The 16,991-nt window shown below is 40.1% G+C and overlaps 1 protein-coding gene across 1 annotated transcript; it reads right to left on the reverse strand.

Annotated features, from left to right (window-relative positions):
• Nucleotides 1–2,012: 2,012 nt before the first annotated feature.
• Nucleotides 2,013–16,781, reverse strand: LOC116467415 (nucleosome assembly protein 1-like 1). Its single transcript, XM_058438152.1, is given in 3 exon segments — nucleotides 2,013–2,480; nucleotides 2,483–2,911; nucleotides 16,650–16,781. Coding segments are annotated over 3 exon segments (1,005 nt in total). The 3' UTR covers nucleotides 2,013–2,036.
• Nucleotides 16,782–16,991: the final 210 nt, after the last annotated feature.

Below are 16,991 nucleotides of genomic sequence, written 5' to 3' on the forward strand. Positions count from 1 at the left end.
AGGAAATCATTTTGAAAATAAAGAGAAAAAAGCTATCATAATTGGTTAAGGATTTCCGGTGGCAGGTTAAAAATCTCAGGAGAGGAATGGATAGCACTACAAACAATGTGTTCACATTCCAAGACCTTAACACTAACTTCTCAAAAAGGAAGTTTTCATCACCTTTAAAAATGAATTCAATGTAATTTTATTAACAGCAGGAAATCTAGACCTTCCTCTAAATGACAACCCAATAGTCCACGCTTGCTGTCCTCAAAAAAAAGTTCAACCCCAAATTTAACAGTAATTAGCCTGAGGTATTATAAATGTGGCTCTACAGTCTGAAATTTAATGGCATATTTTTATCAGAAATAGTCTTATTTCCACTTTAATCTCATGACCACAATGCTATAGTGCTATCCAAGTAGTATTTACTCTTATACAGTCATCAAAAATACCCCCAAATAATTCTTAGACTTTGTGAAATAGTGCATCCATCCACTTCTATAAAAATAGGGAGCGACACAAAGATCTAAAAGAGTGTTGCCTGCCCAGGTCCAGAACAGAGGTACTTAACCTTTGTTTTCCAATTTAGTTATCAAAGTGTGGTATGAACAAAATGCTCAGTGTCACACTGGCATTACAAATAAGCCCAAAATTTTGAGCTTTTAACAAGATTGAGAAACATTTTATGAGATTTAACTCAATATGCCTTAACACATCCATGAGGTAGTTAGGTAAACAGTACTACCCATTTTAATACATAGTAAACAGAAGCATGGGTAAGTGACATATTCATACTTTAAGCAATAAGAATTAGAAGAAACCACAGAAGCTTAGGGCCTTTTCTCTAGCTCTAACCCAAAGAAAATGAACTTTAATTTTTTTTTTTACAAAAAGCATCAAATAACTTAAGATTTTCTTCTTCTTTCTTCTTCTTCTTCTTCTTCTTCTTCTTCTTCTTCTTCTTCTTCTTCTTCTTCTTCTTCTTCCTCTTCTTCTTCTTCTTCCTCTTCTCCTTCTTCTTCCTCTTCTTCTCCTTCTTCTTCTTCCTCCTCCTCCTCCTCTTCTTCTTCTTCCTCTTCCTCTTCCACACTTGCTTATTAGTATAGTATCTCTTTCCAAAGCTGTTACCCTTTTCTTCAGTAATGTGGTAAAAACTGTGTATAACCCTTAATTCCAGCTAGGCCTCTGCTTCTACCTGAATTGGTACAAAATCAAGACATTATCTTGTAAGAATTAAAATTGTATTTGAAATTTTTATTTTAGGCTGCAAAAACAAAAACAAGCAAACAAACAGCAAATAACTTGAAAATAGGCCTGTCAAATTACGTAAATTCATCCTTTCCAGGGAAGCAGAAGTTAGACTTTACCACAAAGAAAAGATGCTTATTTAATGGAGTTTAAATTTAAAAGTACAGTTAAATTGAGGGTAACGTCTGAAAATCCTGTTTTATTCACCTCACTGTGGTACCAGTAACTATCCTGAATCAGGTTACTTTACAGTTAACTATGTCACCTATAACACAATAATCCATTAACAATCTAAAACAGTTATTGGATGTGGTCATACTGGAAGTTCTTAACCATATAGTTGTCTTGCCAATTTTATTTTAAAACAATGAATTGTCAATATAAGTCACTGTATTTCTGTAACATATTAATGAAAGGCACAACTAATCCAAGTGGACTTAACCCTATTCAACAACCAGCTGAAAAAAACACTTGGTTCTTCAAGGAAAAAAATTATGAAAAAAAAGTATTTCATTTAGCAGTTGTTAATTTTCACAGCTGCACTCCAAGAGCTACATGAAAATATTCCAAATTACGTAGCAATTAATGAACATGCATGACAGAATTTGTACATTCAACATATCTGGTGGAAAAACTAGTTAAAATGCTAGATAGGACAAATTGGTCTTTAAAATATCAGTTTCCTGTCCTTTAAAAAAAATTACCTAGTCTACCAAGAGAATACAAAAACATAAGGCTGTAAGTAAATAAGATTTGTGTTTAGGCTATCACAGTGCAGGTTATCCTCAAGGCCACATACTGCTTCACTGCTGCTTGCACCCTGCTGGGTTTTGATCTTTCTTTGGTTCATAGTCTGGATCATTTTCCTCATCTCCTTCTTCTTCCCCTTCCTCATCAGCTTCTTTGCCTTCTTCATCATAACCATTATCATCATCTTCAATAGCTTCTCCAGTAAAATATAGCACTAATCTTGGGATTATACGCTCAGGTAAAAAGTGATCGATTTTGAAGTTTGCAGCATGGATAGCTTCAGCAGTGTCATCCAGATCTCCACCCTCAGGAACTTCAGGAGGGGCAAAAAAATTAAAGCAAGAGTCATTGGAAACTGTTTTAGTCACAGTACAAACTGTCCCACGTCCCTTGTGTTTCTGCTTCTTCTTAATGTTTCTCAAAGTGACATTGTTTCCTTTTTTCCAATCTATCTGGCACCCTGTACAACCCATAATTTCTAGTCCATCAAAAAAAAAAAGGGATCAGAATCATCTGGTTCTGACCTCATCTTATATGCCTTTGTTGGCACTTCATTTGTAAAATATTCACTGGGTTCAAAGTGAAATTCTAAGACAAAACTCATAGGCTGGCCAGCATCCGAGAACTTCACTTTAATGTATTTCATGTGCTTCAGAATAGGTTCATCATGTTCCTGAAGCATATCACTAAGCAAGTCAACATTCTTAAAAATAGTTAACCAAAATTCAGGAATTCCTATGGGCTCTTCTTTTTCTTCATCCTTCTTCTCTTCTTCAATCTTGGCCTTTTCTTTCAACTCCTCCGAAATCTCGTCTTCTTCATCCGGTTTCCATTTACATTCTTCTTCCGTAGGTTCATAAATTGCATTAATAATCTCAAATCGCTTATCAAATAGAGGCTGATAGAGAGCAGCATAGAGAAGTGATAACTTTCAAACCAATGTAAAATATTCAACTTGTGAATAGAAATAAACAAAGAAAAGTAAATTATTAAATTAAAATATTGGCTCCTAGATTTTAGTAGTAAATAATTTTTTTCCCTGGGTTATCACTCAGTAACATTAGCTTTTGGTTATAAATCAGTTTGGACAAGTATTGTCTCCTTGGGTTCTAGTGGCTTTTACCCAAGCCCATAGGAAAGCAGTCTTCCTGATCCAGATTCCCTACTAATAAGGCATCCACAGCACTACTGACTAATGTGATTTAAGATGGCTCATGTGTACGCTCACTTTCAAAAGAGCCTGACCTGAGATAGCGAAACATGGAAGAGACCACCATGGCTGCCCTAGGAGGAATGGGTCAGAAAAGAATGACTTGAAGGAGATAGAATGATTGATAAAGGGCCCACAGCACAAGTATCTCAGGCTCAGCTCTCAGGGACTTGGTACTCTCAGCAAATTGGGAACTGGTATAAAAGATATCACAAAGGTGATCTAGTCTAACAGGGGTAGTTCTAATACTCAGAAGATTTAATGGCTTCCTTCTCTGTCTTTAGGGAGTGCTTAAAAGATCTAACCTAGGGATTAAACTATTTCTCCCTTAGGGAATCTCATTTGCCTTTTCCTTCATTATGCAGAGCAGTTCTGCACTCACACACCCCAGCTTCCACCTCCAGATTTTATCCCCACCACCTATGATGACTTGGCAAACAAACGGCATTCTAGCTACCAGGACTGCCTCTCAGAATCATATATAACATTTCTTTCTCTTACACACAGATAAAAGACAAAATGAAAATAGTTAAAAATCAGTTCAGGTGGTGGAACTATGGGTGATTTTTTTTTTCTTCTTTCTATTTTAATCTTCTCATATTTTATTTGATTATAATACATATTAATGAGCTCTAACATTTCCTGAGCATTGACTCTGGGCCTGGCACTGTGCTAAGCACATTACATATTCTATCTCACTTAATCCTCTTTACAAGTCTGTGAATTTACATATAAGGAAGCTAAAGAAAGTAAGTAACTTCTCAGTGGGTACTCTGTACATGAACCCTGGTCTATCTGACATTAAAGTCAGAACTCTTAACTACTACACTTATTTGGTTGTAAGATATTGAAACTAGAAACTTAATCATGGGTTTATCTTAGGGAATTGGACTGTTATAAAAATGAGAAGATGGCCGAGCACAGTGGCTCATGCCTATAATCCCAGCACTTTGGGAAGCCGGGGCGGGAGGATCACTTGAGCTCAGGAGTTTGAGACCAGCCTGGGCAGCATGGCAAAACCCCGTCTCTATTGGTTTGCCAGGGGAACCAATCCCGTAAATAGAGGGTTGGAACATTTAGTTCCACCATGCGACCTCCCAGGAGGGGAGAGGGGCTAACAGTTGAGTTAATCACCAATGGCCAGTGATATCATCAATCATGCCTATGTAATGAAGCCTCCATAAAAACCCAAGAGAAGTGAGTTCAGGGAGCCACTGGAGAGCTGACTAGATAAAGGTGCCTGGAGGGTGGTCTTCCCACATGCCTTGCCCTAGGCATCTCTCCATCTGACTGTTCTTCTGTATCCTTTATAAAACCCTTTACAATAAATGGGTAAATGGGTAAATATGTTTCCCTTATTTATTCCCTCACTTATAAAGTGAGCCACTTTAATAAATTAATAAAACCTGAGGAGGGGGGTTATGGGAACCCTAATTTATAGCCAGTCAGTCAGGAGTACAGGCTGCAACCTGGGACTCGCAGTTGGCATCTAAAGTGAGAGGGAGTCTTGAGAGGCTGAGCCCTCAACCTGTGAGATCTGACTCTAACTCTAGGTAGATGTGTCAGAACTGAATTGTAGGACCCTCCACCCCCATGTCCAGTGGAAAATTATTTGGTGTATGGGGAAAATAATTCACACATCCAGTGTCAGAAGTGTTGTGTTGAGTAGTGTGTGAAAAACCAAAGGATCAGTTTTTCCAACCTCTTACATCTCCTGAAAAGAAATTTAGATTTTATTTCTCCTAAGCTCCTGGATGATGGATTTTAAGAATGAGACCACCTGCCTTTCCCAGTAGGATAAAGATGGATTGGGGCATGATAGCGACTCTCTAAGGGGCTGAATAGATGTACCTTGCAGGGTGAAGTCTCCTGGCATTATTGTTTGTTTGTTTTTTGTTTTTTGTTTTTTTGAGATGGAGTCTCGCTCTGTCACCAGGCTGGAGTGTAGTGGCATGATCTCAGCTCAACGCAACCTCCGCCTCCTGGGTTCAAGTGATTCTCCTGTCTCAGTCTCCCAAGTAGCTGGGAGTACAGGCACACACCACCATGCCCGGATAATTTTTTTTTTTTTTTTGTAATTTTAGCAGAAACAGGGTTTCACCATGCTGACCAGGCTGGTCTCAAACTCCTGACCTCATAATCTGCCTGCCTTGGCCTCCCAAAGTGCTGGGATTACAGGCGTGAGCCACGCACCTGGCTTCCTGGCACTATTGTTAACAGCACAGCCAAGACTCAGAGCAGAAACTTTTATTTCTTTTCATGTAACAATTCTAATTATTATTAAAATTGTTATATTATCAAAGGTCTGTTCATTGTGTTTAAAAGCAGAAAAAAGTGTCTAAATATTCACAAATGAAATTCAAAAAATAAAAGTACAATCTATGGAGTAATAAAATATTTCTATAGCAGAAACAATACATGGCCAGTTGTGGTGGTTCATGCCTGTAATGTCAGCACTTTGGGAGGCCAAGGCGGGCAAGTCACTTGGGGTCAGGAGTTTGAGATCAGCCTGGCTAACATGGTGAAACCCTGCCTCTTCTAAAAATACAAAAATTAGCCGGGTGTAGTGGTGTATGCCTGTAATCCCAGCTACTCAGGAGGCTGAGGCAGGAGAATTGCTTGAACCTGGTAGACAAAGTTTGCAGTGAGCCGAGATCGCAGCACTCACTGCACTCCAGCCTGGGTGACAGAGTGAGTGAAACTCTGTCTCAAAAAAATAAACAAACATTTTTTTTAAAGTGCCTAACATATGCTCAAGAAGCAAAGTGAGCCCTTCTGTTATTAGGCAAATGGATAAGCACAAGAGAGTGAGTTTCACTGTTCAGAGAATTCCTAAGGAAGGGGCTGTATTATAAGCTCAGGCATTCCAAAGTGGTAGTCCCTGCTCAGAAAGTCATGGGCTATGAATCCTCAGGCCTGGTTCTTCAACCAAAATTGATGGCTTCCAAGTTGAGGCCCAAGAATATATATGAAATATCAGTGAAATAAGAGCAATGAATCCAGTCCTGGCAAAACAGACAGTGGTGCTTCTTCACACTCCACCTCTGCCCAGTGTAAAGGTCTCCTTCAAGATAGCCATAGCTATAGTACCTCTAGATGCTAGGAGTTCTCTCTTTCTTTAGGACAACGGCTCAGGTATTGAAAAGCTCTTACTTATGTTGTACTGAAATCTGCCTTCTTTAACTTCTGCCCTTTATCTCTACATCTTGACAGGGCAGAACAAATTTATTCTGCCTGTCACACAAGAGCGTTTTAAATATTTGCAGACAAGGATATGGTATTCCTTTGGTTGACTATTTTTTCTTCTCTAGGCTAAACGTGATAATTTATGTCAACTATTCCTGATTTCCTGACCCTTACCAACCCATTACTTTTCTTCCAGTTGGTCAAAATCCCCCAAGAATTGTGGTACCTACCACAGAACCCAGTACTTCAGTGTGGTCTGACCACAGCCCACTGCACTAGGACCAGGGCTTCCTATAATCGCTCCTTCACTTCCCTTCATGCAGTCAAAGATTGGGTTGTTTTTTTCCAGCAGACACATCATAATGTTGGAAAATATTCAATTTGTGGATAATTAAAGTCCCCAGTCCTTTCATATGAACAAATGATCTTCGGGTAATCATCTCCATACTGAACTTATATGATGGTTTTCTTTTTACCCTAAATATAGAATTCTGCAATTATTTCTTATATATTCCATCTTATTGAGTTAGACAAGAAACTCCAGACTGTCTAGACAATTTTGAATTCTGATTTAGCTCTGTAGCTATAAGTATACTTTCCAGGTTTGTGTCACCTGTAGGTTTAATAAAAATGCCTTTTAACCTATCGATGCATTGCAAAAGTAAAGCAAACTTTTCTGACATTATTGAAAGTGTAGGCTTGGGTACACGATGCAAAATGACTTCTAAATTAGCTACGGCAATTTATAGACAGCCTTTTTCACTTCTCTCCAACCCACCTGCATGACATGTAATACAAAGCACACAAAAAAGAAAAAGAGTCCTACTTAATGTGGGTAGTGAGCAAGGAAGAAAACAGAAAGAAGTAGTGACATTGCTGGTAGCTCTATCTCTATTCCATCCCTGGTCCCAAGATTGGACATTCTTGTAGTTTTGTCCAGGTATTATCCTTTGGGGATGGAAATGGTTCATAATGTTTTTACAGTTCGTCGTAGACCATGGCTCAGCCTTGCCACCCAACTTCCCTGTCCAGGGAGATCAGAAGCAATAGGTGGCTATCAAGGCATCATTTGAATAGGGTGGATATCAAATACGGCATCCCCATCTGTACAGGACTCAGCCTTTGATAGTTCTTGATCTACCCGCCAGCAACCATTCCTTCCTCCCACTTGCCTTCACCTCCACAGGATCAGTAAGAGCAAAAAAAGTTCTTCTCCTTCTTGATTTATTTCCTCCTACTTAGACCCAGGCAGAGAAACTGGGGCCTAACTTTTATGACCTTGGTGTTAGGAAAACAAAGCTTACTAATAATATTAAGGAATAGAAGTAATTTTATGTCCAGGGCCTGCTGACCAGTATAATGTTTTCTCTGATGCAGTTGACTCTCTGAAACTGAACATATTCTACATAACTTTTACAGCTCCCTTTCCCAAGGGAGATAATCATAACAATAGTCTCTAGGAAATTCCCTTACATGGGCTGATAAATGCTCTCCTTTATCCTCATGTCCCAAGATCAGATAATCTCAAATGCAACTTTGATAAATGTCCTACACAGTCATCAGAGTGGGAGCTGTAAAGCAAGAGTGGAGGCTAGGACTATATTTAGGAGCTGGCCCTAGGTTGGGCCTGGATTTCAGCATTGGCTTCTCCACTTACCAGCCATGCGATCTTGGGCAAATTACTTACCTCTCTATTCCTAACAGTTGGATAAATAAGAATAGAGTTGATGTGATAAGAAGTAATCAAAATAAGTAACACAAACTAGTTAGTACAGTCCCTGGCATACAAACAGTGCTCAATAAAATTAGTTATTATTAAATAGCCTTCTAATAAATGTGTTCAGATTTCTTTTTCTACTGTTCAATTTCTGTGCTTTAATCTAAAACAATTAAGAAACATGGTAACAGTGTTACTAGATTTTTAGAATCCTAGCATGTAAAAGATCTAATCCAACCCTTCCTTTGACGGATGATGAAAATGAGGCTCAGGAAGAAAAAAGGAATTTCCTAATGTACACAATGAGCGAAAGGCAGAGCCAGGACTATTAACTAGGTATCCTGACTCCCAATCCTATCCCTAATTATAGCCGCCTTTTTCCCCCTGAGAAAAGAATCAGGATTAACCAAATGCAGATTTAGATGCTAGTATATTTTATATGTAGGAATGTGATAGTTGTTATGGAATATTTGAAAAAAACGTATTTATATATGTCATTCTGTATAGAGAAATTATAAAAATTATCTATAAATTAGTATGCGTAGAAAATGAAGCTTATGTTCAAAACTCCTACTTCCAACCTCCCTGTTTACTCAGCAGCATGGGATTATAGAAAGGACATAGAATTTGGAACGGAGTGAGCTTGGATTCAAATCCCAATTCCACCACTTACTGCTTGCATGACCTTTATTTAGCAAGTTACTTAATCCCTTTGAGCCTCAATTCCTTCAACTGGAAAATGGAGATACCGAAACCTGTTTCAGTGATTTTTGTGGTGCATAGGATATATAGTATGGGAGCACAGAGCCTGGTTTAAAGAGATGCCCATCACACATTGGCACCCCTCCTTAGATTTGACTCTCACTTTGCTCTCCTGATTTTGGTGCTCTGCTGGAAGCAAGGCACTGCCAGGTGCTAGCGACATGGAGCCATATTTGAGAGGAAAGACGGCTGTCTGCTTTGTCATGAGTGGGACGGAAACATGGTTCTTGGAGTTTCCCTCAAGGTCACTTGGGAGCATAATGTTGTTTCCTACAGGACATCAACTCAGGAAGTATGCCAAGGCCCAGGGTTGCTTACCACAGAGAAATTATCTCAAGATTGTTCAATGTCAGGCCTTGGTATTACCGGCTGGCCTTAGAGCTGTCTGTGCACCAGGCTTATATATCCTAATCCTCCAAGTCTATTATCACCTAACAGCAGCTTTTGGTTTTGGCTCTTGGAGTGTCAACTGCTACAGCCTCCTCTTGGTAAGCTTTCTTATGCATTATGTATTTATAAATATTTATGTAAGGGAGAGGGGCAGGGGAGGAAGGAAAAGAAGGAAAGAGGGAAGGAAAGAAAGAATGAAGCAAGCAAGCTCAAGGATACAACAGCGATTGGCCTTTGAGAACTAGGAAATAATGTTTTGTTCTGAGAGTTAATCTATACAATCAGTCTGTAATGGATCTGATCAGAATATGCAAAGTCATCTTAAAGTGGTAGAATAGATTCTTAGCCAATAAGACTTTTATATCAGTGGTTCCCCAACCTGGCTGATGATCAGAGTCACTTGGGATGCCTATAAACATTCAGATTCCTAGACCCCTCCACAGATCTAATTATTAGAATTTCCAGTAGAGCTATACAAGCCCGTTATTTCTTTACATGTACCCCAGGTGTTTTTGTGGCAACCAACTTCTTCCGGGTCAGCAGACTGGCTTTGGGAACCATGGGTGCACTGCAAGAAGTCTCAAAAGGATTAACATATATAAAGAGCAATGTGTTGGTCAACAGAGGGAATGTGGGGAAAAGGGCACACATGGTACACTGGCTCTTGTGTGCATGGTTCAGGAATGGGGGCTTCTGCCACAGTGCCTGAAACATCTAGATCATCTGGAGCAGATTCCTGTTGAGGAGACAGAGGCTCCAGTTGAGCAGAACCCTATGTTATCAAACATTTGAATAATGTTAACTCCCTTTGTCAAAGTTCCTTGTTCACTGAGCAACTTTCAGATGATCTCTCTTCCCTTGCAACTGGCCTACAGGGAGAAAAGGGGCAGATCAGGCCAAATGTTTCCCACTGAAAATTAATAAACTGGCATTCTGGTTATATATCAGTCTCTTGTGGATTAGTTTGAGTCAGCAACTCTTAGTCTGATCAACTCAGAGGCTCTGCCAAGATCCAGTTTCTGATGCTGTAAAGCTGAGGGCCCAACCCTGGACCTCAGTGTATTCATCAGAGTAAATGTGTGCCAGGAAGTCAGCCAGTTAGCCTCTCCTGGAGAAAGGAGGTGAGAAGGAACCCATTTCCCAGGGAAACACAGTATGGAAGACCTTCTTGATGCTTTACTGGGTGCATGAACTGGGGTGAGGTTCTTATAAGAACAGTTATTTAAAAAGCCTTTTCTGTTCTCAAAGGGTTTTCACATATATTAGCTCATTTGATATTCACAACAATCCTGGGAAGTAGGTCAGGCATATATATTATTATTATTACTTCGGAGATGAGGAATCTGAGCGCATAGTCACTTACCTAAGATTCAAAGTAAATGACATAAGTAGGAGGAGAATCCAGGTCTTTTGACTCTTAGACATTATTCTTTTCACTTCCTCTCTCATTTAACAAAGTAAATACCATAAGCAGACCCATAAAGGAGCAATAGAAACACCTGAATGGGATAGCGTGGGACTGTGTTTGCATGTGTTTGTGGTGGGGGCTGGGTTAAGGCTACAGATACGGAAAGGCAAGTTGACAGCACGGCAGAAGAGAAATCAGACCAGTGGTGGTAATAAGAAAGCACATTCAATTTTTTTCTTAGTTTAGAAAAATGAAGTCTGATTCAATTTAATTGAACAAATTATTTACTGAGCACCTATTGTGTGCAAGGCCTTGTGTACTAAATGCTACCAATCAGAGCAAAGTTTAGAAAAGAACATTTTGAAACATGTATTTTGGTGTGAAAAGTGACCCTGAAATCATTTTCCTTCTTTAATCACAGCATCAAAAAATGCAACCCACAACCACGGTATTTAAGAGAAAACGGGAAAGGGGAGAAGCTGATTGTAACTAGAATTCTGGCAGCCAAGACCATTTGGAAATTTGGGCTTGATGACTCTCATTAAGGATGGATGTTTGTGCAAAATTTTGCTGGGCAAATATCAAAGGATGCAGCTTCCTCGACATTTTTCTGTCTTTGTATTTTATGTCTTTAAGTCCTTGATGACTTCACTGGTGACAGTTTCCAAAATAAGTCCTGTTTTTTTGTGTCTTTTTAAATTTTTTTTTTACAATGGCATGAAAACAAAATGTAGACTCCAGTGGCCCACAATTTGTGAAAAGGGCAGGTCCCAGGGCTCCTCTTTCTCCGACTCTAACAAGGCCTTCGGCATGATCTACAGCTGGGTTGAGGGGTTCCAGCCGGACGTCTGTTAGCGAGCCCACAAACAATGCCCCACAGCTTGCTCCAGTCTTTGCATTTTGCTAACTGGTTGATCGTGTTTTCGCTTTATAAATCTGTACGTTCTAATGTGAGCACTAGCGGGGTAGCAAAAGGAGGGAGAGCTAGCTGCCTGTTCCCCACCTGATGGGTTCATGTCTGGCTGGATCAGCCTCCCACCTCTCTGGCTGATTCATCAGGCTCAGTCTATTCAAACAGATGGAACTTCTATTTAGGTATTTTAATAGCATGTATTTAAGATATCCTATTGAGAATCTGATCTGACAGAGGTTTGATGAAGTGTTAATGTGCTTAGAAACCAGGCTCACTAGGCGCATAACTTCTTTCCCCAAACCAGATAATTTAAATCAATTTAGTAAGTACTTAACTGAGGGACTACTGTGCACCAGTATGTGTCTAGCATTGAGTTAAGAGAGCCAGGAAAGAAGCAGAATGCTTGGCACACAAGCCCTTGGAAACTTCTACTCTCTCTGGGGAGGAATAGTACATGGATGGATGCATTTGCAAGTTTACAAACATCGTTAACTACTGTGTGCAAGGGGTTTGAGCATATAGTCAGAGTAGTGGCCACAATACCTCTTTTATATCAAGCCTACCTGAAGCAATTCAAAGGAAAATGGCTTTCTATTGTCTCTTGTGATTAGAAAAATGAAATAAAAGGTCTAACATTGAGCACTTCAGTTGGATATACTGCATACTCTTCAATGCACCAAGTTCCTTTTTGACACCATGCTATTTATTGCTTGTTATTGCCCTGACTTTAGGTGATATCCACTCCCCCAATCTGCTGTACTATTCAATTCTGATCCCTCTTTTTTGATCAAATTTGACCTTTTCCAAAAAGTTTTTGCTCCCAACCTTCAGGCAATCATGATAATGACAATATGTTTCTTTCATAGCCTTTACTATTAGTACCATGCCCTTTGGATCTTCAATTTAGTAACAGCATATACTGTCTTGTATTGGTCTTGAATCTTGCAGGTTTCTAACACTTGAATATACAACAATACAGTAAGCCCTTTAAGGATAAAGGTCAACTTACATTTGTTCAGTTAATATTTGCTCACTACTGGCTTTATACTATATCATAATTGCAGTGAAAACAAATAGGTACAAATAAGATTCTTACAAGTAGGGCATGGTGGCTCATGCCTGTAATCCCAACATCTTGGGAGGCCGAGGTGGGAGGACTGCTTGAAGCCAGGAGCTCGAGACCAGCCCTAGCAACACCTCATCTCTACAAAAACTACAAATTTAAAAATACATATATCTTGCTCTCAAGGAGCTCACACATTTTGCTACTCTGAAATGGAATGATAATCTCCTTCTGAAAAGCACTTAGCATAGTGCCAGCTACAGAGTAAGTCTTCTCTAAACAAATAGTTATTATTTAGACTAAATGGAAGAGTGGGAAGTGGAAATAAGAACTGAGAAAGGAAGTTGCAACTGTTAAGATGCTTTTGGAGGCAGGTAACAGAAAACTCAAAAGACTTAAACAGTAAAGGAAATTTATTGGTTTTCCTAAATGAAAAAGTCCAGAAGTAGAGTAATGATTGGTTGTGATTCAATGAGGGCTTTGGCTTCATTTCTCTGTGATTCTTTTTGTACTGCTCTCCCCCTGCATTGGCTTTATCCTCAGGCAGGTAGCAAGATGACAATAACTCCAGGCTTCACGTTTACACACAACATGCAGAGAAAGAGAGGATTCGTCTCTTCTGATGGCTTTCTTAAAAGTAACTTACTTCTTTCCTCAAAGCCCCAGCAAATCTCCCTTCTCATTTCAGTGTACCAGCTGAGTCACAAGCTTTTTTTCAACCTATTCCTTGGCTTAGGCTAGTTTCCTGACCCAGGTACAGGCTAGAGGATGTGATTACTATTCCGGTTAGGACTTAAACTGCAATGGCAGTCAACCCCCAAATCTCAGTGGCTATTTAATACAGCTAAAATTTTATTGCTCTCACTACATGCCAGTGTGGTCAGCAGGGGGCGCTCTACCATTATAGTCACTCTAGGACGGAGGCTAATGGAGGCTTCACCTTGACACAGGCTTTAGCAATCATTGCAGCAGAGGGAAGGGGGTCTGGTGAATCACACACTGGCTTTTAAAGGCGTTTGCCTAGAAGTGACATATATTGTTTCTATTCACATTTTACTGGCCAAAGCAGGTCATATGGTCACTCCTCACTTCAACAAGCTGGTAAATACAATTCTACTATGCACCAAGGAGAACCAGAATATTTAGGAACAGCCCCAATTACTACTAATTACCCTTGGCTCAATCAGGACCAGCTGTGGATATGACTATAGCGTTAGCTTCTCTTAAAACACATGTACTTCCTTGGTAAGGGGATCCCTTAATAAAAATCAGATATTATAAGGAAGGAAGCAATAGATGCTAAGTAGGCAAACAATAATGTTTATTATAGAAGTTCTATGAAGGCAATCTGGTTTCAGACATCAAATAGAGAAAGCAAGACACGAACAGATTGGCAAAGGTTGAGAAGCAGCTACTATAAGAATGTAGCCACCTAGAGATCTGCACAGCAGAAAGGGCCCAGATGAAAATAGGCAGTAAGGCCAATAGTGCATGCGTTAGTCTCTTTGCTGTTGCACTTCCCAGCCCAGGAGTGGGATCATAAGAAGCAGATCAGGAAGAGTAGAAATGATGAACGATTTGACTGGCTTTGTGGGAGGTCTTGGGTTGTTGAAGGATCGAAGAAGTCAAGGGGTTCTCCAACGGGCAGTAGGACCCAAATCAAATTTGGGCAAAAGTCATATTTTTAAACTAGGATAAGTCCTTGAGAAGGAACCTATAACAGAAACAAAGACTGTAGTAGATGGTACACACAGATGAAATGTTATTCAAATAGTGAAAAATGGAGGACAGCAATCTCAAAGAGATAGTGAAACAAAGGCCTTCTGTCCCACAGGGCCTTACAGGTGTTAAAAATAGATTTCCATGGGAGAAGACAGTGTAAGTTTACATTAGAGCTGTGTTTCTACCCAGGGGAGGCAACACAATTTATAAAAGAAAGAACTCTAAGACCAGGATCAATGGCTCATGCCTGTAATCCTAGCACTTTGGGAGGCTGACGTGGGAGGATTGCTTGAGGCCAGCAGTTCAAGCCCAACCTGGCCAACATAGTGAGACCCCATCTCAAAAAAACAAGAAACAGAGAAGGAAAAGAAAAGAAGAGAAACTCTAGATGTGCAGTTAAGAAAATCAGGTTTGAGTCCCAGCAGTGACTACAAATAGCTTGAAATGGGTAAATCAGCATAAACTTCTTTCAACTTGTTTCCTCAGCAGAAGAAAAGGGATAAAAATGCCTCCTCTATCTTCCTCAAAGCTTTATGTAAAGACCGAATTAGACAGGAAAGCCTCTTGATGGACTAAAAAGCCCTAGTGTATGTATGGAATTTTAATACTGAAGTGAGTCGGTGGCAGGAGTTGAGAAGGTTAAGGATATGGGCAAAATGCTATCTCCAATCGAATAGGGCCCAGAGGGAACTACAGAAGTGGAGATAACAGCAGGCTGACAGGTCTTGTCTTGGTCAGTTCGTTTAATTGTAAGGGATAAAAACCCATCTCAAATTGGCCCAAGAATAAAATAAAATGTATTGATTCACATAACAGGAAATCATTGTAAGGGTAAGAATGGCTACAAATGTGGCAGAATTTAGGAGCTCAAGTGTCATGATTGGAAATCTGTCTCTCTCCACCTCTAGTCTCTGTCTTAGTAATCCTTGTAGAAAAAAGAGTGGCTTTTTTTTTTTCCCATTTCAACAAAAACCCTTAGGTAACTTGATTGTCCTGGAGCCCATATCCAGTCACTGTGATGGGTGTCAATCCCAGCTGAATCACATGGATGGAGAGTGGGGAAGGAATAAAAACTGTGGGGAAGCAAATGAAAACCACTCATGTTCACCATAGGAAGTAGGCTTAAGAGGCTTGTTCCAGAACTGATGATTGCGGAGAAGAGGATACAGGAAAGAGGAGGGAAGAAAATCAAGGGAGGATCCAAGGCGTAGCCTAGGTAGAGTATCACTCAAGGAGAAAGGCAAGTTTAGAAAGGGACTTACCAAGAGCATTTTGGGGGATGGGGAGGTGGTGTGGAAAGACATCTGCGAGTCAAATAAGGGGAGGGCAGTGAGGACATTGTTAAGAATTCCCAAAGTGGCCCAAAATGCTTTTTTGAGAAATAGCGTAGGAGGGAAAAGCAGCCACTGTCACCTTCTTTCAGTTAGTTCTTTGCTTGGCGAGTGTTTTGTTCCCAACTGTTGGTAGGGGCAGGGGAGGAGGTGAGAGGGGTAAGAAGGCTACATCAGTAGGAAGCAGCCAGACGCCCAAATGATGCTGGAAACATGGACACAGATGCCCGTAACATTGTGATAATTTTATAGCTTAATGAGTCTCAGTGAAAAAAGCAGCAAAGAAATTATCACTAAATTTACTAGAAGTTACAGCCTGTCAGAAATGTGAAATGTGACTGACATATACCACACGGTAGGTCCTCCCCACCCACACACTAAACATAAAGGCCCACCCTGTCTTGCCTTTTTTCCACCCTCCTACATACACATAATACCTGCACACAGGCACATAGCAGCAGGAAAAGATTCTCTTGGAACATTGTCAGAATCATTCTTTAGACCTCCCAGGTAGGTCACTACCCTGAAATGAAAAGCTGGTAGAATAGGGCTGGTCCAATTTTTGAAGCTGGTAGAATAGGGCTGATTAATGCTGACTCTATACTGCACAAATACTGTGAGAGGCAATTTCACTCTGGATCCATCCTCTGGATGCTAACAACTGCCATCACTACCACCCCGATATAGGTACAGTTCCAAGCATGTTCAAACAGAAGGGCCTCACATTCATGCTTAACCAAATGAAGCTATTAGCCCACTGCCGATCCTGTACTTGAAGGCTTGACTATGACAGAGAATTGATGCATACAGATCACAGTTCCAGATTAAGGCACTAGAAGGCTAGGATGAATCCATCGTATGACTCAGAGACTGAATCCCGGGAAAAAATGTAGAGGGTGACTTAGGTAACCTAATTCCTTCCCAGGGGGTTGGGGGTGGGGGTCTGGAATTCCTGAATTCTTACCTCATATGCATATTTCCTATTAATCTCTCCTCTGTAGTTAATGCCAGGAAATCTCTGGTCACAGACCCTAGAGTTCTGGTATTCTCTGTTGATTCCCACATCCCACAAGAGACGTCTTGTACTACTCCCCATTGGATAACAGTAATTATTGCAGATAGTACAGGAAGAAGTATTACTTTAAAAAGAAATAGCACAGAAACACAGAACATATGACCCAGCAATTCCTAGGTACATACTCCCCAAAATTGAACACAGGTACTCAAACAAATACTTATAGAAACATTCATAGCAGCGCTATCCACAATAGCCAAAATATAGAAACAACCTAAATTCATCAATAGC

The sequence above is a fragment of the Hylobates moloch genome, unplaced genomic scaffold (assembly GCF_009828535.3).
Source record: "Hylobates moloch isolate HMO894 unplaced genomic scaffold, HMol_V3 SCAFFOLD_4, whole genome shotgun sequence".
In the NCBI taxonomy this organism is placed as follows: Eukaryota; Metazoa; Chordata; class Mammalia; order Primates; family Hylobatidae; genus Hylobates; species Hylobates moloch.